The sequence below is a fragment of the Festucalex cinctus genome, chromosome 19 (genome assembly GCF_051991245.1).
Source record: "Festucalex cinctus isolate MCC-2025b chromosome 19, RoL_Fcin_1.0, whole genome shotgun sequence".
NCBI lineage: Eukaryota > Metazoa > Chordata > Actinopteri > Syngnathiformes > Syngnathidae > Festucalex > Festucalex cinctus.
The window spans coordinates 11,116,299-11,143,849 of NC_135429.1; the positions used below are offsets into that span (position 1 = coordinate 11,116,299).

At 38.4% G+C, this 27,551-nt stretch overlaps 2 protein-coding genes across 7 annotated transcripts in view; one reads left to right on the forward strand and one right to left on the reverse strand.

Annotated features, from left to right (window-relative positions):
* Positions 1-1,402: 1,402 nt before the first annotated feature.
* hepacam2 (HEPACAM family member 2) lies at positions 1,403-27,110 on the reverse strand. Of its 6 annotated transcripts, none has more exons than XM_077507256.1 (13): positions 26,517-27,109; positions 23,487-23,570; positions 20,108-20,205; positions 12,563-12,645; positions 12,310-12,380; positions 6,886-7,245; positions 6,514-6,801; positions 4,560-4,859; positions 2,654-2,779; positions 2,534-2,555; positions 2,429-2,463; positions 2,247-2,320; positions 1,403-2,173 (listed from the first exon to the last, which is right to left on the reverse strand). In XM_077507256.1, the coding sequence occupies exons 5-13, from the start codon at positions 12,365-12,367 to the stop codon at positions 2,063-2,065; spliced, it is 1,374 nt and encodes a 457-aa protein (XP_077363382.1). In that variant the 5' UTR covers positions 12,368-12,380; positions 12,563-12,645; positions 20,108-20,205; positions 23,487-23,570; positions 26,517-27,109; the 3' UTR covers positions 1,403-2,062. The 6 variants fall into 6 exon arrangements, with proteins under 6 accessions (XP_077363382.1, XP_077363383.1, XP_077363386.1 ...); XM_077507257.1 differs by having other exon boundaries at positions 20,108-20,232; XM_077507260.1 differs by lacking the exon at positions 12,310-12,380 and having other exon boundaries at positions 12,475-12,645; positions 26,517-27,110.
* Positions 26,588-27,551, forward strand: part of cdk6 (cyclin dependent kinase 6) — a 30,994-nt gene continuing 30,030 nt past the window's right edge. Inside the window, exon 1 of the mRNA XM_077507262.1 lies at positions 26,588-27,368. The gene's annotated coding sequence lies outside the window, so the exon portion shown is untranslated. The remainder of the gene's footprint in view (positions 27,369-27,551) is intronic.

A 27,551-nucleotide genomic window follows, 5' to 3' on the forward strand; every position in this document is an offset into this window, starting at 1 on the left:
CATGGGAAACGTATTTTTTAAATTTATTTTAATTTATTGCCTAATATAAATAAATAAATAAATACATAAATAAATAAATACATTTAAAAAGGATTTTCTTGATGTAAGCGTTAAACATCAACAATTGAAATTAAATTTTAACATTATGTAATATTTTAAGAATCTCTTCCTTATCTGTCTGCTTGATCGGGTGATAAATTTGAACACAGTTTATCTCTTCCCCTAAAATCAAATAATGCATTATTTTAGGTACACAAGGCAGTTTGATATTATAATTTATATTTGCGCGGCTACCTCAATTCAAACTGTCATCAGAGCAAGATAACAACCTCCTGAATGAACTCTTTTGGTGTTTATTCATTAGTTTAAAAAAAACAAAAAAAAACAAAAAACTTACTCTTCTGAATTGATCAAATAGGATCGTTTGTTTGTGCCAAACAAATCATGCGAATGACTTGCTGCAGCGACCTCTGGTGGAGAAATATGAAACAACAACAACAACTGGCTTTCCCAACACACAAGTCAAGTTAATAAAGACCCGAATTTTTCCGTCGGTGCAATGGTTGTTAGTAATGCAGTATATAATGTTGAATATTTCAACTAGACTCGGATTTAATAGCAAATACCACCGCACTGCAAGAGCCACTATAGCAACCTTGTAAATTACCCCCTTAGACCTTTTTTTTTTTTTCTTTAGCTATAGTTCCTGGTTAATGAAGCCCCAAGTTATTTCCCAGTCAAATGAAGGTGAGCAAACTCTCTATAGCCTCCATTCAAGCACAGCCTATGTTGCTAATGGAACAGATTACATTAATATAATATCCCTGTAAAGTGAAAATAAACATGTCTTGTAAATTTAACACAACACAGAGCAGATTTTTGATAATAATGCTGTCAGATTTCAATGATTGAAAAATTGTCATGTATGTAGGGATATATCTATCCATTTGTCTATCTCAGGGATATTCAGTACAGCAGGTTTTTACATGTCACGACAACGAGGCGCTCTAATGGAACCACGTTAGCGTTAAGCCCTTGTCATTTTCTGGCTGTCACGTTATAACAAAAATAATTTCTATCTTGCTCTTAAACCTCTAACCTTAGAATATATTTTGGTAGTCTGAGATACTGTATCCACCAACAACAGGCACTTCATTTTTCATCTTCTCATGACAAGGTGCCAGCAGAGGCAGGTGGAGTGCGCTCAGCATGTCGAAGCATCCGCCTGCTCCCGCCTGTGTCTCACCATCACAGCATCACAGCAGCATATCAATGCAGGATGTCTAGAGCCAAGCAGACTAGTCTGAAGCGATTCCAAGTTTTTCACAAGTGACAGAACAAGCGACAGCAGAATTCTATTCCATTGGAATTCTGGGCTTCAATCATCATGGGGGGAAAAAAGTCAAATTGTCATCTTTATTCAAATAAAAAACAAAGTAGGAAATACAAACTGTACATGAATTAAAAAATAATAATAATAATTTCCCTTATTCAGCATTCATCTTTATCCATGCAGACAAATGCTACATTTAACAGTCTCAAATAGGCATGAATAGATCCGAAGGAAACATCCTAATCAGAATAAAGCATTATAGAATCATATTTCAATTGAATCTCAGTATAATCTATGTACAATATTTACAGTTTTTCATCTTACTCCCTAATTTACAAAAAATACTTAATAAAACCTTAGTGTCATAAAACTCACTGTCTTTTGGAAACAACATTAAATTGACTTTTTTTTAAATAAAATATATTAATATTTTATCTCACACACACATTTTCCCTCCTACACATATTTACCGTAGAAATTGAGTTCAGGAAATCACCTTGTGTATCTTCATCTTGAATTAAGTGATTACAATAAAATTACCTTAATCAAATAAATGATCTGTCCTAGACTGTGGACGACAACAGTGCAAAATACGATTGTGTGCTCGCACAAGTCTCGATCAGCTCTTGTGTAAACAGTGAGTCACTAAAAACAGTGCCTTGGGCTTTGACAGGAGTCTAAAAACATACACAAATAGCATTTTTTTTTTTTAAGTTGAGGACTTAAAAGTCACTTGAGCAAACTCTGCCCAGGGGTTTCAGGAACATGTCTGATCACATCGTAGATTGTGGTGTGCATATCCTGAAGTGACTCCAGGCGAGCCAGAGATCTGCAGGATGCCTGCGGGACCGGAGAAAAACATCCATTTAACAGCTCTTTTTCTGATCAAATAAATGTGTAGTTAAAAATATACCTGTGTGGATTCCATTTTCCCAGGGATGGAGACGAATTCATAGATACCAAAGTCTTCAGTTGCATCCTCATGTCCTGTTAATGAACATATTCTATTAAAACTAAGTCTTTGTCCATATGTTGTTTCATATACAGAAAAGATAATTACTCATTTGGAAAGAAGCGTTGTGTGCCAAGTCTTACCTGATCGATGTGGCCGTTTCTGATCAGAGATGGGTCTGCCAAAAAGTAGTTCTGGTTAGTAAAATATTATACAGAATTTGCAGAGTAATTTGTTTGCCTTCTTACCTTTTATAAATTCTCATGAGCACTGCAGACAGGATGGGCAGAGGGAAATGGAAAAATGAAGTACTAGCAGAAAATGTAGAATGATGTGCCATAAATGAGTAGCAAAAAAGATATTCGAACCTCTCTTTGGGTGACAGTCTTTCCGAAAAAAGACGAGCAGCATGCCGCCGATGATGAACAGAGAACACACGGTTATAACAGCCAGTGGGGAAACAGAATTATTATCTTGGGTGTGCTTCTCTTTTCCTGCAAACAAACACAGGACGGATATATTTGTGTTAACCTTTACATTGCATTTGGAGTGCGGTAGCTAATCTGTAAGGAGTTTGGAACTACTGAAAGGACACACAAACACAATAAATACATCCAATAAATAAATACAAGTGAAAATAAAAATGGATATAAAATATAATTAAAAAATTAATAAAAAATCTAAACATAAACAGAAATAAACACACATTTTAATCACAAAAAATTCTGACAGTACACAGATCAATCATACTATTAATTTTGACCACAGATGATCCTGTCCAGCAGACAGCTGATGGTTACGTTAGAGGTAGCACAACTACATGCATTAAAGTAAAGCATTTAATAAATGTTTGTGTATGACATTCAGAATATTTGTTCATATCAGGGTCATTTTTTTAAATTATGCAAGTAATTAACTGATTAGAAATAGAAGAAGTTGAGCGTATACAGAGGATAAAAAAAAAATGTTGACGACATCCTCATAACATTAAATGTCGAAAGAATTAACACAGAACAGGTGCCCTTCAAATTTGGCAGGCAGAAAATGTTGATAAAACGCCTTTTTAATAAAGCAATTAATCAAAATTCTAAGATGTGATTAATCTGATTAAAAAAATTAAAGGGATAGTTGACTCATTGAGCCATTTTCAGCAGCAAAAAGTTACTATTTTGACCAGTATTAATTTGGTAACGTCATAATCTTTCATGTACAATTAATACCTTAAAATACTTTTTTTTTTCTAAAAAAAATTATATATATATATATATATATATATATATATATATATATATATATATATATATATATATATATATATTTAAGTTAGTAGGGATGTAACGATATCCAAACATGACGATACGATATTATCACGATATGAAGGTCACGATACAATAATTATCACGATATTGTTGGGAGGTTGGTAATACAAAAATAGATCACAATATTGTAAAAAAAAAATTAGTTCATACTAAAAAAAATAAATAAATAAATAAATAAATAATATTGTGATTTTGTACATCACAGCAAAGGAAAAAAATAATAAAAAAATTAGATATAAAATATATATTTAATATAATATGTATATTGAGGCACTTAGCCTACTTGCTAATGTAGGCACACATTGAGTTCCTCATATTGACTCTTATGTTCCCCTTCATCTGACCATTAATGTTGATTTGAAACATAGAAGGGCCAAAACATGCCTTCTGAAAATAAACTGCACTAAATAATAGCCACCAGAGGGTGCTAAAACTGCACAAATGAAAATCAACTTGCCTTTTTTTTTTAACAGATGTGCTGCTTTTCATATCGTGACATGACGACGACGATATACTGTGACAGTTTTAATATCGCCATATCACAATATTGCAGTTACCGTTACATCCCTATTAGTTAGTCACTGTTGAAAAAAAACAAAAAAATACTAAAGAAAATGAAGTCACCACGGCTTTTGTAGACTAGTTAAACCCTAACCAGTAATCAGCAGGAGCCATCTCTGTGCCTTTTCTTTACATCACCGTGACAACATATCAATGTTCCACACCGAATCCCGACATGCTATAAAACCTTGTCAACAAATACAACAGCTGTTATGCTCTGTTTGCTTTCCCACATGCTGAACTTTAATACAGACTGCAGGCAGGGGAACCTAGCAACAGAGATTTAAAAAAAAAAAAAAATGTACTGTTCCTGTTTCATGGTAGTCATAATCAAGTTTCACTTCCCGGCTGAGCATAGAATCGGTAGCTCTACGCTTTTGCTTTTCCCACCCACCTGTTCCCAGGCTGGCGACCACCAAGGTGAACTGGGTCTCGTCTTGCTTTTGAGTCACGTTGTTGAAGGCACGGCACAGGTACTCCTCCGCCTGGGCCAGTCTGTAGGAGAGAACCTCCAACCGCGGGCCCTCGGTGATGACCTGCGTGGCGTTGCGCCGCTTGGAGATCCACACGTAGCTGTTGGGCGGGTTGGAATCAGCCTGGCAGTTGAAGAAGACCAGTTCTCCAGGGTTGATGGTGAACACCTCGCCCGTGCGGAGGCCTTGGTCTGAGTTTACCTCTAAGTTGTACGGGCCATCTGGGGAGGACAGAAATTGGTCAGGGAAAGCAAGAAAACTGGAAATTAAATGTTATGTGAGATGGGAAAAATCTTTCTGCTAATTTTTAGAATCCAAGAAATAAAATTAATTTAATGTCAACTATAGAAAGATTAAATGCATAAAACAGAGGCTAAATATTAGGGGTAAATAGGACCTACAATTGGGAATGTTAAAATGATTCTACAGAGTTTTTTAATGGTGACAGTTTGAGCCTGGATTAGTGCAAATCCCACTTAGATTCAACCTGTGGAGGAAAATGTGTTTTGAAATATTTGTAAATTAACTAGAAGCTAGAACCAGATTGGGTTTGATTCTACTAATAGGCCTATGAAACACTACCAAATCATTGGACAAAATGACTTTCTTTTTATGAAATAGAGCAGTTATTTATTTATTGAATATGAATGAAACAGCAAAATTCCCATGTTTTTATTTATCATGGGGGCGGCCATTTTGCCACACTTGCTATTGACTGAAAATGACATCACAGTGGGGCTCAGCTCAAACAGGTGAGCCGTCTATCTATCTGTCTATCTATCTATCTATCTTCTATCTATCCATCTATCTGTCCATCTATCCATCATCAATCTATCCATCTATCTGTCCATCTATCCATCATCAATCTATCCATCTATCCGTCCATCTATCTATCTATCCGTCCATCTATCTATCTATCTATCTATCTATCCGTATATCCATCTGTCTATCCATCTATCCATCTATCCATCTGTCTATCCATCTATCCATCTATCCATCTGTCTATCCATCTATCCATCTATCTATCTATCATCAATCTATCCATCTATCCATCTATCCGTCTATCCATCATCAATCTATCCATCTATCTGTCCATCTATCCATCATCAATCTATCCATCTATCTGTCCATCTATCCATCATCAATCTATCCATCTATCCGTCCATCTATCTATCTATCCGTCCATCTATCTATCTATCTATCTATCTATCCGTATATCCATCTGTCTATCCATCTATCCATCTATCCATCTGTCTATCCATCTATCCATCTATCTATCTATCATCAATCTATCCATCTATCCATCTATCCGTCTATCCATCTATCCATCTATCCATCTGTCTATCCATCTATCCATCTATCTATCTATCATCAATCTATCCATCTATCCGTCTATCCATCTATCCATCTATCCATCTGTCAATCCATCTATCCATCTGTCTATCCATCTATCCATCTATCCATCTGTCTATCCATCTATCTATCTATCTATCTATCATCAATCTATCCATCTATCCGTCTATCCGTCTATCTAGCTATCCGTCTATCCATCCATCCATCCATCTATCTATCTATCCATCTATCTATCATCAATCTATACATCTATCCGTCTATCCGTCTATCTAGCTATCCGTCTATCCATCCATCCATCCATCTATCTATCTATCTATCCATCTATCTATCATCAATCTATACATCTATCCGTCTATCCGTCTATCTAGCTATCCGTCTATCCATCCATCCATCCATCCATCTAGTCAACCGTGCTGCCCTCTATCTTCTGAATACGTTGCAATTAACATTGGACTGTGTGATACTGCACTTACACATGACTCCCAAAACGAGGGGCATGGAAGTGAAAGATGTTCCACTCACAGTAAACAGTGAGCTCCACGGCCGTTCGGCATCTCTCCTGGCTGACAGGGTTGCTCGCCACACAGCGGTAACTTCCCTTGTCTTCCTTTTTCACAGGACTGATCAGCAGCGTGGATTTGTCCTTAGCAAAGTGATATCTGTCATTGACACCCACAAGGATATTGTCTCTGTACCACTGAAACACAACTCGTGTTCCCCTCTCCACCGAACATGTCCACGTAACGTTGGCCTTGTCCTCAACTACGGCCTCAGATGGACTCTTCTCAAGTACTGGCGTGGACACGGGAACTAAGAAGCAAATGCAAAGGTGTGCATTTAGAGATTGCTACAATAAGTGACATGAATGGTTGCATCAAACAAGCGCTGACTCACCATCCACAGTCACACGCACTGTTCTCTCCTCTTTGAAAACCTGCCCCGACTTGTTCAGAAACTCTATGTTGAGGTTGAGGTGATAATCTCCCTCATCTCGCTGGTTTAATTTCCGTATCAGCAAAGACATATTGGGCTCTTTGAAAATGATGTGGTTGCGGTGCATCATGTCAGTGATGGTGGACTCTTTGGTAAATGAAACCAAAGTGGTCCTGATGCCACTCATGGTGGTGTGCGACCACGTTCCCTGGATCTCCGCCTCGTCCAGCTGGAAGTACATCTCAACGGGCAGACGTAGGGACTTGCCCTCGATGCCGTGGCGGGTCGATGAAGAAACGTGGATGAAATTTGCACTGACATCTGTGAGTGGTAAAGAAGAGATTTTAGTACATAAAGTTGCTGAGCACTGTCTAGAGTAGAGATGAATAATTTGGAAAAATAATGTAATATATTTTTTTTCCCTTCAAATACTGTATACATTTACTTTTTCAAGGTCTTCTTCCCCTGTTTTTTTTTTTTTGTAGCAACAATAAGCAATAAATTAATCTGTACTACATAAATAATGTAATTTAGTTAACGAAATAACTAAAACTAAAATTCAAAAAACATTTTCATTAGTGAAATAAAATAAAAACAAAAAATATTTTTATAAAAAACAAAAACTAACTGAAATTACATTTTATGTTGATAAAACTAACTAAAACTAACTATAATTATCGAGAAAATATCCTTCGTTGTAGTCTTTGGTAATTGCTCTAATTTTACTCAGCCGAAATTCAACTCTCAGTAAGTAATGTGTTTTAATTTTACCATTATTATATATTGCACACAACAAATAAATTTTTTTTTAATGAAAACTAACACTGAAACTAACTAAAACAAAACTAAAACTAAGCATTTTAAAATAACTAAAACTAATAAAAACTAAAAGAACCGCCCTGAAAAATAATTAAAACTAACTAAATTTAAAAAACAAAACTCAAAATGAAATAAAAACTAACTGAAATGAAAATTCCAAAATTCCAATAACCCTGCTCATGACCCGGTTCACCAATCAGATGGCTCAGTCAAATTTATACAAATATTTTGCGAGTCCAATGGCCGAGTCCAAGTCAAATGCCAAAGAGTCCAAGTAAACACCGAGACATCAACAAAAAAAAAAATCATGTCGAGTCTGGATTCAAGTACGACCGCCCTGATTTTAAAGAGAATGAGGGGAGCTGCTTCAATTGACCGAGAGTTGGCTGCATTCCATCACACTATTGCGCAGAATCCAATTTTCTATCTGCGCTAGTCAAGCATGTTACTACATTGTGAAATTGAATTTGATTAACTCTAACCCACCCAAAAGTCAGCTGGGCTGTGACCCGAATGAGAAAAGCTTATTTTATATGGACATTATTACAGAAATATTTGATGTAAACTGGGCATGACATACTGTGAACGACTCATCTCTTCACCTGAATTAGCTTTTCCAGTTAACGAGAAGCAACAAAACAACTGTATCAATATAAAGTTCTGCATTACTGTACACTACTTCTCCAACAATGTTAATCAGAGCTGAACATTCTGACTATTGTAAAGAAAACATTTGCAATTCAGATGTCAATATCATTGAATTGTGATTTGCTCATGTTAAAGAATTAATCTGCCCTCTTGGTCTCAGAGGTTATTTCGACTATCTGCATCCTTTTCACCAAGTTGTCCAGATCCTCAAACTGTAATGAGTTAATATTGACACAGCTCACCGCTGCCATTGTTGTTTGACGAGGACAAGACCTGTCTTTCAACCTTACGCCGCACAAAACAAACACGCCGGCTGTCTAAATTCGCTGGATAACTGTTGATTTGTAGCGCCACGCTGTCGCCACGGAAGCTTGTCTGCAGGTAACCCAACGCTTAGCAACATATCACATCAACAACTGATGTTTCTAACCGTGCATATATTGTGAGTTCAGCACAATAAATAGGAGCCGATTATTAGTTTTGCTGTTTTTTCTATCCTTTATTATGTTACATAAGCACCATTAATAATTCATCTGAGCTGGCTGGTGTCTTTTGGCAGGAGACTGTTCGCAACTACTGATTGCTTTCCCCGCACATTTTTCGTCTCGTAAGTTGGGAAAGTGGAATAAAGTCGTTTTTTTGTTTCTGTTTGGACGCCAGGCGGAGAGCAGCATGTGAGGGGGTGGTGGTACTGTGAGGCACTAACTTGTAAAGAGACTCTCACTTGTTTGCTCACATTGGGATCTTTCGAACTATCCTTTTCCCAGTTCTCATTCCACTCCAATGTATAAAATAAAATATGTATAAATCTCTCTTTATGTACTCTGCTCTACATAAAAAATATGTAGTTGATCTACAGTTGAATACAATAAATGGAGTAAACTTATTTGAATATATTTATGTTGAGCAGCTTTACATATTTGTATTTTTTCTTATTATCTGCTAAATAAAATTGTTAATTAATTGTATAAGGTCACTTGAGTAATACATATGCGTGTGTGTGAGTGTGTGGTGTGTATTTTAATTTAATTACAGTATATCATCATATTTACACTTACACAGCTTAAATGATATTCATCGAATTGTATGTGTAGTTTGATGAGGTTAAAGGAGAAGTCGACCCCAAAATTGTCTTTATAATGTTCTATGCACCCCCATTAGTGTAAATACAGCATTCTGATTAAGTCATTTGCTCCCAAAAAAACGCATAAAGACGTTCTACTTTCAATTACCAGTGTCCCAAAGACGTATTTATACGTTTTTCATGTTAGTTTGTTTTTCATATATACATATATATATATATATATATATATATATATATATATATGCTAGAGCAGAAAGAAGGCCTTGATGCAGCCACTGAACTGAAGAAAATAGTTGAAGCAATGGTAGTTATTACAATAACTGCCAGCAGGTGGCAATAGAGTATAAGAGATCAACCAGGGCCACATTGCAACAAGCCGGTGTCCTCATAATTTTAAGCAGATACACCTGTTTTCCCCCCATCTCAGTGGGCAGCCATTTTGCCACTTGCTGTTGACTGAAAAATGACATCATAGTCAAAATGGCCGCCAAATGAAATGGGGGAAAAAAAGGTCAGTTTTGCTGCTTAATTCAGTTTCCAAAATGCAATATTAATCAGAATCTTGTGGCTGACCATAATGAGTGTAATAATTTTTTTGGGGTTGACTTCCCCTATCATGGTTAAATAGCAATAACTTGAAACCTTTCTGAAATTCAAAATATATTTGTCAACAGTACACAGTTGCAAAGTGAAGGTCCTTACTGGCTAATATTAGCCAAAAATGTCCACACTGTCAACAAGCTCATCTTTGCATGTATTTCTGCATGCTGTTTACTTCTTAGGAAATATGCCGTTACATTTTGGCGATAATCCAAACCTTTTAATTAACAAAAAATAAATAAAAATAAAATAATTATTTCCGTCATTCTTGCACAAACAAAATGTGCTACTAGTGGATGAGACGGGGGCCATCATCATTATCATTATTTATCAATACTTAATTCAGGTCTAATGCAAATGGTAGGAGTTTCAATTTGACATGGAAAATCCTATTTGCATGTTCAGTTTATCTGTCTTACAAATCTAATCAGATCAGGTTGGTGCGTTCATAGTGAGGATCAACAACTAAAATTAGGCTTGAATTTATGCAGCTCCAAAATTTCGAAATGCTGTCATGAAATGATTATTTAACTTTAACAATGTCATAGTAACAAAACGCAAAAGATGCTTTCTTCTACTTTCTGCTCCTTGTCAAATTCCACTTGATGATGTCAACTTATTCCAACTTACTTGTTTTGGTTCTCATTTTGATGAGCATCATAATACAGGGGCGGATTTTTTCGAAGGGTTCATGGGGCTGCTGACCACCCCAAAATTTGCTTATACCGGTAATTATTTTTTAAAACAAATTATCAACAATATGACATTGCTTGGAGGATTAGTATTATTTTGTTCATAAATTAAAGGTATGAAAGAATTCTGAAAGACCCCTTTATGTTCTTCAATTTTTCTGTTTGCAGCCCTCCAAACGTTTGGACTTGACGTTAGCCATGTCCCGTATTAACTCATTCCAACCCAAAAACGTGTAAATACGTTTTTGGGAGTGAAGGACAAAGTATTAAAAACGTATTTGCACGTTTTTGGGTTGGAGTAAGTTAATTAACTGAAAAATGTAATATGGTCTGAAATGTAGTAAGTAAAGTATGTTTGACACCTTTCTGACCAAATGCTACTTCCTCCTACGCATGTTTCCACGCTGCTTATCACAATAGCCTAGCTACTCTACTGGCAGTTATGTACTAAATAATAGATGCAGCACCCACACCCTTGCAACACGTTGCACTCTCCCAGGCCTGCAGGCGAGTTTGCGTGTGCGCGCGTTGTCACTTGCAGGCGTGCGCCTTCGTTTACACCAGCTGGGACACATTGAAAAGACCAAATGAGGAGAAGTGTGCCGAGCCCGCCGCTTAACTGTTGTCCCCAAACAAAGTGGTCATTGTTGTGGTCATACTGCTGCTGCAAGTGATGGTGGGGAGTGTACCACACATGCACGCATGCACTTTCAAACAATTACAAGTGAAGGCCCATACATACACACACCTGCTTCTTATCACCTTCACAGCCATGTAAGCTGTTTGGACACTAAATAAAGTCAGCCGGTGCGTGTCGAAATGCAACCCACCTTGCTCACAGATAAGACAAACACATCTCCTTAAGGATGTACATGTTTTCCTTAATTTTAAATCAACAATTAACATTTTTAGATATGTTTGTATAAGGTTTCAAATGAGTCAGAGTGCAGTGGTGCTCACTTCTTCTTTCCAGTGACTTTTTAAAATGATTGTGAGATGGCGACGTTCAAAAGGCGAAGTTACACAGTGAGGATTATGGAAATCATGTGTCAATAGACTAGATAAAAGCCACACAATTTTGTTTTTGTTTTTTTGTTGTAAATATTTAGACGTTCTATTTACATTTTTCTTTTGACTAGTTTTTATTTTTGAAAAGTGTCTTTGAGTCTTCTGAAAAGCACTATACGAATAAAATGTATTATTATTATGATTATTAGTATTACAATTTACTTAAAACATATTCCAATGTGATCTTAATACTTTTTGAGTACAATAACAAACCACTTAAGCTGAATTTTCATGGTGAGAGGAAGTACTTTTGAGTTACTTTTGGTTCTAAATGTTCTTACACGTTTAATGTTATACGTGTATTTTGATTTTTAACTAAACTTGAAAAAAAAAAAAAGACCAAAATTAATAACTCAGGTGTGTTTAATTACTGAAGACCAATTCCTAACTTAACATTAAAAAAGAGAAAATCAACAAAACTTCCGTCATGTCAACATTCTACATCAATCACATCATCCCATCAGCAGCGCTCACCTGTTATGAGGACCAAAATCAAGCATACGCAAACCACCAGTCCCCCCGTGGCCTCCATGGCATCTTCTCCTCTTGGGACGTGAGGAATGAGGGATGAAGGAAGGGAGGTGGTAGAGTGGTGACAGAGGAGGGAGGAGAGAAGTGTGACTGGTTGTGGTGACTTACATTTGCCAGGGAAATGAGAGGAGCTAGCTTCGGCAGCGAGGCCCCTCCCATGTGACATCAGGTGGGGGGGAAAGAAGAAGAAGTCCACCTGGTTGAGTGACGGGACAGTATGGGCCGCACACGCACAAATAGTCCTGCCCCAAGGCTGAGGGTTTCATTCCGTCATAGAATCTGAGACATAAATGTGTAAATGAATAGTTCAGATACTAGAATGAAAGCTGTATCTATGTCAAGCCCTTGAGGTGTGTAGGGAGAAAACAGAAAAAAAACCAATTAGGGACAACATTTGGTTTCGTTACAGAGTATACAGTGGTCATATTGCACTCAAGTTTCAGACCCTCATCAGGAAGTGAAAAATATCAAAAGACAGAAGCATAAGAAGAGAAGATATTTGTTGGAGCATTGAATATGTGATGAAACTTGGCACGTATTTAATGAATTAAGCCATTGTTGGCAGTGTAAATGAATGCTTCATTTGGTGATGGCACCATGGAAAGAAAACGAACAATCAGGAGTGTGGGTTCATGTAACACGCACACTTGCACAGTACACACAGAAATGTAGGAATACAAACAATATGGAGCGGATGCCATATTTTATAAGGGGTTGTTGAGTTGTTGTTTTACTTTTCAGGTCATCATAAATCCTTCATTTAAGTTGCATTTTGACATCCTTAAAGTCCCTGTAAAGTGTAAATAAACATTTCTTCTAAATTTGACACACTAAAAATTATAACAACCCTGCCTACATTTAATGATGAACAAAAATAGGCAATTACTGTATATAAAATGAGGCTTTAAAATGATGAAACCATCATGCCATTTTCTCTGCTCTCAAGCGCTGTGGGCGTGTCCGCCGAATTCGTTGAAACTACGCCCCACTCAACTGTCATCTGCCCATCAAATAGCACGTGGAAAAAGGAACACTACTTTTTCTAGCATCTTTCTAGCCATGTAAATATATTGGCTGAAATATAACCAACCAGGTCATCACAGTGCTCTTCCATGGCGCTACAATGAGGCACTCTAAAGTGGCCATGCCAGAGAAAAGTCCACACAGGGGCTGTAAAGTTGAACTTTTTCCATTTTCTTCCCATCATCCGAGGTCGGGTGACAGGGTGCTATATAATCAAAACTTCTCAATCTCGAACACCAGTTCAGTTTTTTTTTTTTTGCTGCCACAGAGATGACATTTCAAGACTTTGTAAAGTCAGATTTACCACCTGTGGATATTTGACTTAGGAGGTTCCAATTTCCATAACTGCAGGATATATATATAGGCTAAGTTATTTAAATATTTATTATCGGACCATTTCAATACAATTCAGTGGACCTCGTGAATTCTATAAACTTAAATAAAACTGTGTTGGGGGAAAAAAAACAAAAAACTCATAGATACAGAGTGACTTTCCAAACACATTGTCTAACAAATCTAGACAATACCAAAAGTAGTTATGGTCCAGTGGCGTAATAGTAATTTTGGGTGCAATTTTATGCTTTTGATTCAAAGTTGCATGTGTACCTTATGTAATGTCTAGTGGATGTCTATTATATTGTTTACCTTATAAGGGGTTAACCATACATTTCCCTATTCAAGCAATACCTATATTACTTTATGTGGCTTTACTTTATGTATTTTTAAAATGTTTTCTGACATTATTCGTACATTTGATCAATTACAAGCATAACCGTTCAGAGCAGTTTTGGCTTCATTGTTCTGTTTTTAAATGCAAGTTGCAATTTAACCAATAGATGGAGGCATTGCATCATTCCCATCATGCATAAAAAGTCACCAAATCATCATTGCAGCACTTTCGTGTTAGTTTATTCAACATCTTTTAAGATACTTTTTATGACACCGCTTCCCAAGCCAATCGGTTATGAGGCAAACTGAAGTAATGGTTGGCTTTATTTTTTATTTTTTTTTCCCCCCAAGTTGTGACTTCAGTGTTAACAGCTCTGAATAGTTCAGCATTTACAACAATAGATTGGAAAATAAATATTGTTTATCGTTTCCTGATCTTGTGATGCCTTGAGACTAGATATAAAAGGCATGTGGTGGACGATCTCTATTTGCTTTTTTCTTTTTTTTTATGATCATGTGACTATAAGATCCACCTGATATTCTTGAGGGTTATTTGTCATTCTTTTCAGCTAATTTCAAGATGTTGTAAAGATGCATGATTCAAATCAGGAGTATTTTTTTTTTCTTGATTATTTTGTTGAACCTACAAGAATGGCTCATACTGTTGACTATACAAAACAGCTGAAGATTCATCATTGCAGTGCTGTAGAAGAAACAAAATGTACAGCACACCCGGTCCATAGAATGTGATCTGTGCAGTATGTTTAGTTCTTATTCAACAAGAAGGAAGGATTTTGAGGAACACAAATGGAACCTAATTCTGTGACCTTTTGACTTGGTCAGTGACACCCTAAGAAGCAGAACAATCCCACTATATGGTCAATATCATATAGTTTTAAAAAAATCATCGTTTCAATATGATGAATTGAATGAATGCATCAATTCACCCTAAACTATCTTAAGACTGAAATAACCACTCGATGCGTCTATGACTCTGATCAATACACTCAAATCGATTAACACGCATACGAAACTCTTGTGCGTTTTATCAGATGTAACACAACGTGACCTGGCGTGACAGCTCTCCAAGAAGCAGGGCGCCAAAGCTGAGTCACGCACACGCGACACAACCTCAAATGGGGGGGCCCTCTTGCAGCACTTGAAAATGTCACTTTTTCCATTTCTGCTGCCACATTTCGCCACTGCTCCACTTGACTGGACTGCATCGTGCTCTTCATCTTCATTCTCATCATCCTGTCATGTCCGTATGTACTTGTGGTACAATGTTTTCTTTGACGTGCGTGAATGGCACATTTATTTCCCTCAGTCTTTATAGGAAGCACTATTTGTTTATTAAAGGGTTTTTGTAAAAGCATCCAAACCAATTTCCACAACTTTGCGGCGTGGCGGTGCTTGGGCCAAGGAAGGGCTCTGTTGCATAAGGTCAAGGTACCCACTATTTTCAGTCACATAATTTACAGCATGAGCAGCGTGGACTAATTAGTGGCTAGCACTCACTCTATTCAATGTTTGTTCATGTGTACTTAATGTTTTAGCCAGTCAGCATATATGCAATAGTAGGTATGTGCGAGTCAGCTCCCCTGAAAGGTCAATTTTACTTAACTCTCGAATTGCCGTGCGCTGGTAATTCAAGTTTTTAAAACTATCCAATGTTTCGCTAATGGCTAACAGGGTTTAAACCGATTAGCCAACTAGCCGACTACACAATAATGTGTCAACTTCAACTTGACGACTCTACATCGACGTTTAAAGGTTGACGTCGACTAATCGCTAATCAGGTTTTGAGTCTCAATACATTTACACGGGTCTGAGACAGGGATCATTTCGTTGACGACAAATTTTCAGCATATTTTTCGTCACAAATTTTTCTTGCGACACAAATAAAACTAAAACTAAAATTGAAGCCATTCATTGAGACAATGGCAATAACTTAAATTGACAATTTCATCAATGACTAAAAGAAAAACAACACAGTAACGAAAACTCACAAAATCCATTCAGAAGAAGGAATGTTACGCGGGTGGGAGAAAATTCATAAACTGTTCACTGCACTTTATTTAATGTTCAACCAGATTCAAAGGTGGTAAATCCAGGTCTAGAAAGCCACAGTTAGGCTTTAGTCCCAGATGCTAGCTAGCTCGGGTGCTCGTTTACCTGGTAGGGAGCTAGCTAGCTAGCTAGCTAGCACAAGTGGCTAAAGCCAAACTGTGGCAGGTGTTATAATTTTCTGCATAAAAGTTGAAATGTATGCTGAAGGAAAAAATTGTCAATTTAGTCGACTAAAATTTGCTCTTTATTTCTGTCGACTGAACAAATGACAAAATTATGACCAAAACGTTAATTTTAATCAAAAGACTATAACTAAAAGTAAATAAATATCTCGTCAAAATTAACACTGGTCCGAGAAATTAAGCTAGCTGTGGATGACAATAGAGGCTAGCCATGCTAGCTCTGGTTATTCAACAAAGAATGAGGGCAGCGGTATGAAGTAAAGCTCCATGTCTAATTATGTGTGGGCAAGAACTGCACTTAAAAAAATAAATACATAAATAAGTAAATAAAATAAAAAATAAAACTTTCAAAGAACTTAAAAAAAATAAATAAATCATGAAATAACTTCTATTCTACATACTTCGATGGTTTTCTCTCAAAGTATGAATCGATTTGACTCGACTTCAACCCCAATAAGAATCTAGCAACTAAAACCTTTTTCTCTTTTGTGGATACTTCTCCCTCGCCATCATTCCTGCTCACTGGAAGCCTTTGGCCTCCATCTGCAGACACTCAAAGCAGACACAGCACAGCAGCCCACATCAAGGCCACACCATTGGCACGTGATGTGTCTGTATGTGGTGCAGTCATTACAGTGGGGCCACATGGGGTGTCATTGGCCCACGGTTATACAGACTCACATATCTTTCTCATTCTCTCTCTGACAAGTGGTATATAAGAAGATAAATACAGCTGTATATTTTTAACAAATGGACTTAGATTCTGCCTGAAAGGACGCGCACATTTACAAGCACCTCACATAGGCACTATTGAATGAAAACGGATGTTGATGAGTGGATGTCACACTTCTGATTATGACTTTAAATGCTTTTTGGCTTTCCTTACACAAATGTTACTCTACTCGAAAGACAGAGCGATTTAATAACAGAAGTAGCTAGGCAGCAAAGAAAAGGGGTGAGGATATTTGCATGCTATGTGAGTGATTTGATTGGATGGCAAAGTTCCATTCACACGCTAAGATTTATAACAGAAGGAAACTGGGAATGCTGGATGCACATGTTGTGCAGCGTGCGTGTGTGTGTGGGTGTATTCACGTACATGCTATGCACTTAAGTTTGCACAAGAATGACACTTTGTTGACCGCCGCACCATTGAACCTTTGTATCGCTCTCAGGGGAGGCGGCTCCCTTTGCTCTCTTGAACCGAGTGCCTGACAGGAACTGAACTGAACTTCATTCATAACAATCTGGAAGTTTGAAGTGTGAGTGTGTCAACATGCAGTGAATGTAAGAACAAATGCAGATGTTGCTTAGTTTCACTTCTTTCTTGAATACAACGCACACATGCACCCAGCTGTTAGGTTTTTTTGTGTTTGTGTGCATGTGACACTGTCTGGTAGAAGGAGCCTAACCCTTTTAACGCATTCCTTTATCTAGCGCGGTAGCGCCCACGCACTCACCATGTGACCCGCAGTCAATGACAGGAAGTAAGCCAATGTCAAATCCTGCTGTCTGTAACCCAGATCCTCTTCTGTCACCAGTCAAACATGCACTTGAAAATATAAATCTTATTGTCTATTAAAAGCCAAGTCGATGAAGCACGCGCGACTCTTAAAGGGGAAGTCAATCCCAAAATTTTCTTGAAGATAAACTAGATCAAAAATGGCATTCTGATTAATAGTGCGCTTGTGCTTGTGCTAAGCAGCAAAACCCGCCTTTTTCCTATTCAAAGGGGGCGGCTTTTTTGCCACTTGCTGTTGACTTAAAATGGCATACTTGCTCAGGATATAGCGTAGGGATGTTAGGATAAGGGCGTGATTATTGTGATATTAAAACTGCCACAATATCGTCGTCGTCATGTTCACAATATTTAAAAGGAACACATCTGTTAAAAAAAAAAAAGTCAGGTTGATTTCCATTTGTGCAGTTCTATCACCCTCTAGTGGCTAGTTTGTTAGTGCAATTTAATTTTCATGAGGTTTATTTTGGCCTTTTATGTTTAAAATCTATGCTAATTGTCAGATGTAAGGGAACCTAATTTGCTTGTGAAGCAATCAATGTGTGCTTGCATTAGCAAGTAAGTGCCTCAATATTGTTATTAGAGATTGTAGGTGGTTTATATGCATTGCTGTTATGTACAAAAGCACACACAATATCGTGAGAATTATCATATCGTGACCTTCATATCGTGATAATATTGTATCGTGATGTTTAGATATCGTTACATCCCTAGTACAACGGCCAATCACGGCTCACCTGTATTCTGAAGCTAAGCCGTGATTGGTTGTTACCTGTGATGTCATTTTCAGTTGACAGTAAGTGACAAAATGGCTGAGAGTTGGGCAAGATGGGTAAAAACTGTACACAAATGCAATATTAATCAGAATACCGTGTTTAGGCTTGTGAGAACAAATTGTTTATAGAAATTTGGGGGTTCATTTATTTTATTTTTTTAATAATAATATGTTCTATGAACTGCGATTGGTTGGCAACCAGTCCAGTGTGTACCCCGCCTACTGCCCAAAGTCAGCTGAGATAGGCTCCAGCACTCCCCACCACCCTTGTGAGGAATAAGCAGTCAAGAAAAAGGATGGATGGATGGATGGATGTTCTATGAAGCCCCACTAGTCTAAATATGGTATTCTGGTTAATATTGTGTTAGTGGAATATGAGTAAGCAGCAAAATCCATCCGTTTTTATCCATCTAACAAATGATGACATCAGTGTTTCTCAGATCTCATGTAACAACCAATCACAGTGCAGCTTCAGCAAACAGGTGAGTTCTGATTGGTTGTTGCCCTGAGCAACATTGATGTCATCTTCAGGCGACAGCAAGTAACAAAATGGCTGCCCCCTGGATAAAAACGGCTGGATTTTGCTTCATAACTCATATTCCAAAAATGTAATATTAATCAGAATGTCATGTTTAGACGAGTGAGGTCACATATAACATATTATTGTCAAGAAATGTTGAAGGTTGACTTCCACTTTAACAGGAATTGGCACCGATGAAATGTTTTCTAGTTGACACTCACTCACTTAGGCTTGGCTCGGTTCTGTGCAAAAACAAATGTCCTCACATAGAGCAGGTGTAGCACTCAATCTCTTATTGTGCGAAATGTGGAGCAAATGAGGAAAATTTGTCAACTCCAGTCGCGCTGGTGTAGAATGTCTTAGTTAACATTTACCACGGGCATAGAAATGAAAGTGAACATTTATTCCATCGCAGCATGAACTCTTTAATTTCCCTGAAGTGAGAAACGCAAAATGCCTTTCATCCAACACACACATTTGAAAAATTTGATGTTTACCTCAGTGCAAACGCCACAAACTCGACTGGTGTCTGAGGGCATGTGTTTGTGTGGCTGGTTGCACGTGCATGCATAAAGAGTTGAATGGACACAGCCACCTCTATGTTCGCTCCTGCAATAAACTGGCTGCTAAGACACGCTGCCATCACAGGATGAAAATCAGTCCTCCCTTTGCTCAGGTCTGTGCTTGTCCTTTATGCTTCACACCATCGTAAAACACGGGATAAGGGAAAACAACACTGTACTTGCCACCAATAAGAGGTAAAACGGGGCATTAATATTACTTGCCAACTTTCAAGTAAAGCAAAACCAGCATGCATGAAGTCAGACGCACATAAAAACACGCTTAAAAGGAACTGCATTGCCTATTTTTTTTTTTTTTTTTTTTTTTTTTTTTTTTTTTAAGTCATGGAACACGCTACAGGTTTTCATCACTCAACATGAACTTCCGGGCGCTCGTGTGCAAATAGTGTGCAAGGTACTCACTTCAGTGTAATGCCCAGTTTCCCACAACCTCCTTTCCGAGGCCTAACATCACATCTGGAGGTCTGCCCGCATGTGTCTTAGTGGTTCCCACCAGCACACTGTACAGATAAGAGATACCATAGTTCCTGTAAGAAAAGAGATGAGTGGATAAGAGTATCTCATTGCGATATCGTAAGACAGAGGTATTCCTTGTTTTGAATGTAAAGGCCACAAGCAGCTGATGCAATCAGTGAGAGGTGTGAAGAAAATCAAACAAACAATGCTGACCTAATGGTTGATTGACTATGAAATATGGTTGATACAATCGTTGATAAATTCCTTAAAGGAGTCATCGCGATTTAAGTTAGATATCAAATGTCTTAATAATAACATGACTGTGACGTGTAGAAGCGACAAGCCCCATAAAGACAATAATATAATTTTAACTCATTGAAGTAGCAGTTCATATTACGTGAGTAGACTCGCCAGATTCCAGACAACCAAGTAAATTCTCAAAGGGACATTTCAGAATGTAGTTCTGGGTGGCAGACACGAGTGACTATTGTTCACCTGAATTGAAACAATGAAAAAAATGTATTGTGTTTTGACAGATTGTCTTCGAGTACAAAATAATGGATAGCCTGTTAGCTAACGTTAGCTATACACTGTGCTACCCTTTACATCCAGAGAGAATGTTTGTGTCTGTGCCATTAATCTAAGCAAAATACATCTCAAGTGATCAAAGGAAACATAACATCATCAATATCTTAAAAATATCGGAAGTCAAACACTAATAGTCAGCAAAAGAACACATTACAACAAATTATGGTAGCATGCTAGCTAGCCTTTAAGCCAGATCTACCATGACTCACGCATTTCTTTTATTTCTGTCCCATGAATTAAGAATTTCCATCAAGCCCTTTTTTTTCTTATTATTATTTAATAAATTTACTTGTTAGGTTAAAAGAAATTTGACATGTCACTCATTCATACGCCGGTGACAGAGAACAACACTAAAACGTGATTGTGAATTTCACGTCAACACGTTAATTAATCACAAAACAAATAATCTCTTCTATCGCCTACTTGTTGCCTCATTGTTTACCGGCATCTGTAGGTAATTGAACAAGCAAACAGTGAGCAGCAGCTGTCACTTAAACACATGAATAGAGTTCAGTATGTGGCCCAGAGGCATCGAAGTGGATCAGGCAGAGGAAGGACAGCTGGACCCGAGGGGACAATAGCATTCTCAGTTAATCATTAATACTCTTAATGAACAGCAGCTAGGCCCTAGAGGTTCTTTTGCCAGTCCTTCCAGAATATTCCGCCTGGATCAAGAGGACGCCAGCCAGCAGCCTCCGCTTATTATAACCGACACTTGTTGATTGAGTTAATGGGGATGCAGGAGATTTAGACTACTGAGTAATGAATGACATTAATTCCTTTTTCACGCTTAACAAAAACCCAAACACACATTTAACATCTGTTCTTTGTATTCAGCTGGAGAGGATGTAATTATCATTTATTTCTGAGGTCAAACAGTTCACATTGTTTACTTAGACAGGATCCTGGTTTTGTTTAAATAATTAAAGACACACACTATAACCACAACTTTAGGCACACATGCATACATAAGACCACACTGAACCTCTGCGGACATCTGGATTTTCTCAGTAATTCCAGTGTACATTCAGACTGAAGAACATTTAGGGTGGGTTTGCTCGAAATTGGGCAAATCGCAGTTTAAGTAACCCATTAATAACCAAGCAAGAAATTTGACTGAATGAGATTAATGTTATGACAATAATGAGTGCATACAGGAGATGAACGATTATGAATATTGGTCTGGACTATTGTTTATTCTTAGGTTAAATTTACACTGTTTTATAATATACTATTTTTAGGGGTGTCAGGTGATTAAAGTGTTGAATCGTAATTAATCGCATGGCTTCAATAGTTAACTCACAATAAAGCGCTAATTTTAGATCTATTCTAAATGTACAATAAAAACTATAATAATATATTTTGTCTAAGTTTTCATACTAATGTTAACATAATAGTGGGAAAAAAACGGTAAACTAATAGAATTATGGCTGCATCTTTTTGTCATTGATGCAGTAATATCATAATAATTCATTAATTTAAGTTCAAATTAAAAAGATGGACTGTAAAAAACGAGTGTGATCTTGATTTGTGGTGAGGTCATTTTGCTGCCAGTAGATGGCATAATTGCATTTGTAAGACGCTGGTGACAACTCAGTGCATTTTTTTTTTTTCCATATTAAGAGTTATCTAATCTTTAACATGAACTTGTGAAATTCTGCATTTTTATTTGTAGTTTGCTGTGGTTCAAAACTGCACATCATACTAAGAGATGTTGCCAATGTTTTTATCATTTGGCAACCAAACAATGCATTCATTATCTGTACCTAATGAAGTGGCCAGTAAATGTTGTGAGACATTTCTAACACGGTTACCAAGTGGGAAACCCAGAAGGATTTGGGGTTACTACATTGGTTACCATGGCGATTTAGCCTGCTGAAAAGTAAAACACTTACTTGACACCACTACACTATCCCCCAAATACTTTGCTGTCATGAAATCATGTCTCTTTTGACCACAATTTGTAAGTATTCAACTCGAGACAAGAAAAACTGCCATGCCACAATTATTTCACCTAATGAAGGCTGAACCTGTCCAACCTGATCTATATTTGATAATTACGACTTCCACACCCTTCAATTATATTATTCCATGAGCGTTGCCAGCTCATTAGAAATAAAGTCTTACTGTACATCTTCTTTTGTCTCTAACTTTGTGAGCTTGTACAGTCCTAAAGATGTGTGTGAGACCATAGTGACCACATGGATTTGTGTGTCCAGATCTGGCCCTCCCCATCTCTGGAGGCGGCAGGTGTTCCTGTGTCCCCGCAAAAGAGCAGGTTTTTATGTCGCCTCCTCAAGCTAGTGGCTTGGTTGTCATAGCGATGGCCCAACAGAAAGAGGCTTGTGTCTGGGGGCCTGTGCCGGGGAGAAGAGAGGGACAAGAGCCGGGGCTTTACGTGCGCCGCACACTCGGGACTAGACAAGAAAGCGGAAGAGAGGAAATCAAGTGAGAGAGACGCATTATAAAGTCCGGATGGTCAGCTGGCATGATGTGGGATTTTGTGCTCAAATTTGAGATGGCGACATAAAAAGCTGATTCAGTGATTCTTATCAACCAGTGACGTGATAGATTCCCCCCGCAGATGTGACAGATGTCTGCTTATAGAGACTAGCTTTTCACTCTACCTGTTGCCGACCCTATTAAGTGGTAGACAGGCCCACAATCAATCTCATCTGTTGTCTGTATACATGTGTGTGCGTGTGTGTAAGGAGATCTGGGAGCGACTGCGAGTCACCTGCCCCTTGTTGGCTTCTCTGGTCCCACATGGGAGGCTGTAATTCTCTCTTGGCTGAGCTGATGAACAGCTGCCACACGCACGCTACAAAAAAAACAAAAAACAACAACAACAACGATGGATTGCAAAGGAATACAAAATACTTCAGTTTACTTGGAGACTTTTTGATCATTGTGATTGGTCCAAATGAAGATTTACAGCCAGCTGTTTACATGTGACGTGATCTATTTTGGTCTGCTGTTTACATGTTCCACTATTGGTTCATCAGATCAGCCGTGGGACATGCAGAGATCGATGTAAACATTACATAATTCATCAAGACATAGTTCATTCATCTATTTAGCAAAATACTAATTGTGATAGCTTTGACAATTTTATTCAAACAATCTCTTAACTCATTCACTCCTCGCCATTTTCACTGACGCAACCCCCTTTGCTCCCGGCTGTTTTATTTGATTTTGATTGATTTTGCAAGGTCCATGGAATATTCTGTTCTATTGCTATAAAAACGTGGAACCAAACAAAAGAAAGATTAGAGTCTCTTCTTTCATCAGGAAAAAAAAAGTACATTTGTTTCTGTTTCCATTTTGCACAGCTTGTTGCAACATGGCCCTGGCTGATCTCTTACACTCTGCTGCCACCTTCTGGCGTTTTTTGTAATACTACCATTGCTTTAAGCGACCTCTTCATGTCAGAAGCTGTATCAAAGCCTTCTGTATGATCTAGCATTAAACAATAAGAAAATAATGTATAAATATGTTTTTTGGGAATGCAGGACAAAGTATTAAAACCCATCCATCCATTTTCTGAACCGCTTGTTCCTCACAAGGGTTGCTGAAGCCTATCTCAGCTGACTATGGTCAGCAGGCGGGGTACACCCTGAACTGGTTGCCAGCCAATCGCAGGGCACACAGAGACGAACAACCATCCATACGCCCAATTAACCTGCCATGCATGTCTTTGGAATGTGGGAGGAGACCGGAGTACCCGGAGAAGACCCACGCAGGCAAGGGGAGAACATGCAAACTCCACCCAGGAAGGCCAGAGCCTGGATTCGAACCGGAGTCCTCAGAAATGGGAGGCGGACGTGCTAACCAGTCATCCACTGTGCTGCCCAATATTAAAACCCATATTTATTTATTTATGTTTTGGGTTTGAATGAGTTTAATAATAATAATAATTTTAAAAAGTTCTAAGTACAAGTTCTCCCATCACAGACTAGCTGTTGGTAAGACACTTCCTAGTATATTAGTCTTTGCATTGACATTTGGATTTTTGCCTCTTTTATTGCCACTTCTCTTCTCTCCTCCACCCCTTTTATCCCCCCCAAAAATAATGAAATCAGTCTGCTTTAAGATGATGAAGAAGGGGGTCACAAAATTCCATGAAGGATGAATGCTTCGAGGATTGACACCCAAGCAAGCTGCACATTCGCAAAACTTTTTTGTTTTTAAATCTGAATCCTTTTTAATATGTTTTAATCTTTACTGGAGATCTCAGCAATCCAAAGTATCCAATGATACTTAATAATGTTGCTGCGAAAATGTGCACTCAGCACATTTTTAAAATGACATTAATATAAAACCTAAAGGAGTGGCTCCGTCAAGCAGCATTCCTCCACATGAGGGACGCCAGTGGCAGATTCTCACAACACGCGGCTGATGAGGCCTTGCAGCGACTTGCATTGTGATTCATAACTGTGGATGGGAATGCTTTAGATTTATGACATTTTGACTGACCATACACATTTTCACCTTCACTCGAATGACTTTCCCTTCGTTCAGATTGCAACCGCTGTCAAGTCTTGTTATGGTGATTTATGTGCATGATTATCTGTGAGTTTGTGGTTTGGTTTGTTCTGTCCACTTAAAACAAGGCAGACGCGATATATCATTCGCAAGAAATCGCCAATTCGAAGAGTTTCACACGATGAATGATGACGATAAAGAAGACAGTGTGCTCCCCAAACGGCTGTCTCGTTCCTCCCTCTTCTCCAGAAAGTGATTCCCTTTCACAAGATAAACACAGACTGTGGAAAGTTGATACAAAAATATATTACTTTGTCAAACACTGACGTGGTAGTTGATGTGGGTTATAATATCCAACACTCACTTTTAAGAATGTGTTTGCATAAACGTTTTAAGGTCTCTTTACCACACACAGCGAATATAATTGGTTTGTTTTGCAGCCCAAGAAAAGAAGTAATCATGCTAATATATTCTACCCGGGGGATGGCTTTCAAAGAGGATTTCACACAAACAATGATGACAAAAACATGTAAATGTCCACATTTACAGTAATTGGCACATTGTTTGCGTCTTTTTTAAATGCAAATTCATTAAGTTTGCCTAAAAATTTGGGAATCGAAACGGTTATGTGAATAACTGAGCACAAGAAAATCAACCAATCAAGTGACTTGCTTGTCCTCATGTGTCTTTCCTGGTTATCTTCTCATACAGTAAATGCTTCCATATATAGTTATGATAATGCACCTTACACGCTTGTCGCTGGCTTTTTAAATTGAGATAATCTGACATCAGGCCTCGTCATGTCTCAGCTTTGTCCAGCATGAGAAGAAAATGTTGGACAAGCCTACAATATAAATGATGAATCTTTAATTTAATTTCAAATATGTTTGTTTACATACTTGTGACAAAAGTATTCATGACCAACATTTTTTTTAAAGTTTTCACATATTAGGAAGGAGGAAATTGTTGAGTTGTATTACTTGTTCTTATATAGTGATTTCATCTTGGGTTATCATAACCGTAAACAATAGAATGTCACAGCAGAAATAGCTAGCCATGATTTAACAGGGGCCCTGGAAAATAATATTTACAATTTGCATTGAAGCCCATGTGTGGTATTTTTTTATATGGTCCCCCAAATCCTATGTGGCAGCCATTGCAGCAAACTATCAATTGAAATCAATACTTCACAGACAGTGTAATTTTTAAGTAAAGGAGAATGATTACTTGAAGCAGTGCGTGTTTGTGTATAGTGCTTACAGGCTACTGTTGCAGTACTTACTGTAGTCCAAATGACCACCGGAGCAGAGTCCCCATGTCACAGATCAAGCCCAGGGCCTTGAACCTGACCCCTATGGGACCATCCAGGTTGAGCTCTCCACATTGCACCCCCCGCTGGCGCATTATTGCCGCGGGAGCTCCTCAATGGCTGCGAGGGGAGATAGATAGTGTGGCCGTCCATCCAATAAACCTCCACTCTCCCCTCCCCGACCCCTGCGGCGCTCCCGAGTTTGACACGAGAGACAAAACCCGCCGGCGAGGAGCACTATGAATGGTAAAGCAACGAGGAGGCCGAGGGGAGAGCAAAGAGGAGGCGGTGAGCCTTTGTAGTCGGGGAGGAATGCGGAAATGTCCCCGCTCCGTGTCAAACCTCTCTGAAGGGGGTCAGGCCACATTCAGCCGGCGTGGGAAAGCCAGGCGGAGACGGAGCTCACACGGCCGAGCGAGGCTGCTGGTGCATGGGCCTGTTTGGGGGGATATATGGTAGGAAAAAAAAGGGGGAATCTAAAGAGGAGCGTGGCTTTGGAGGGCTTGTATCACGCGTTTGCCTTTGTCCTGCGGACCCCCCCACCCAGTTGTCGGCAGTGTGTGTATGTGTAGCTTTCGAACAACCCTCCGCCTCCACTGCCGCCTCCTCCTCCCCCCGTTTGAGTGTCCCTGCCTGAGCTAGAGCAGTTTGAGGGATGGGGGGTTAGAGCATGCACCGTCCAACAGCTACCTGTGTGGCCCCCGCATGGAGGACAGTGGACAGGGATGCGTTTGAGCGACCCATTTTTTTGTCGGAGACCCGAGTGCCTCCTCACTTTATCGGACATGCCGACGTTGCGACATATTGTTGACAACATAAAACGAGGTAAACACGAAAAGTTGGGTTGAATGTGATGTCATAAGTGTGTGTATATGTTGCACTGGTGTCAATTTGAATTTAGCAGGCAAAAAGGAGCATTTCAACCACGCGGTTGAATTTATATTAATTTATAATAAATTAAAATGTGTTAAAAATAGCCGTATCCGTTATTGAGAATGAAAGTGATAT

Coding starts and splice junctions, on each gene's coding strand:
- hepacam2 (XM_077507260.1), bottom strand. CDS start 12,532: ATGTCACATGGGAGGGGCCTCGCTGCCGAAGCTAGCTCCTCTCATTTC. Junction 2,556..2,653: donor AGACTGTCACCCAAAGAGAG/GTTCGAATATCT, acceptor TCCTGTCTGCAG/TGCTCATGAGAATTTATAAA. Junction 2,174..2,246: donor GGAAAATGGAATCCACACAG/GTATATTTTTAA, acceptor CCGGTCCCGCAG/GCATCCTGCAGATCTCTGGC.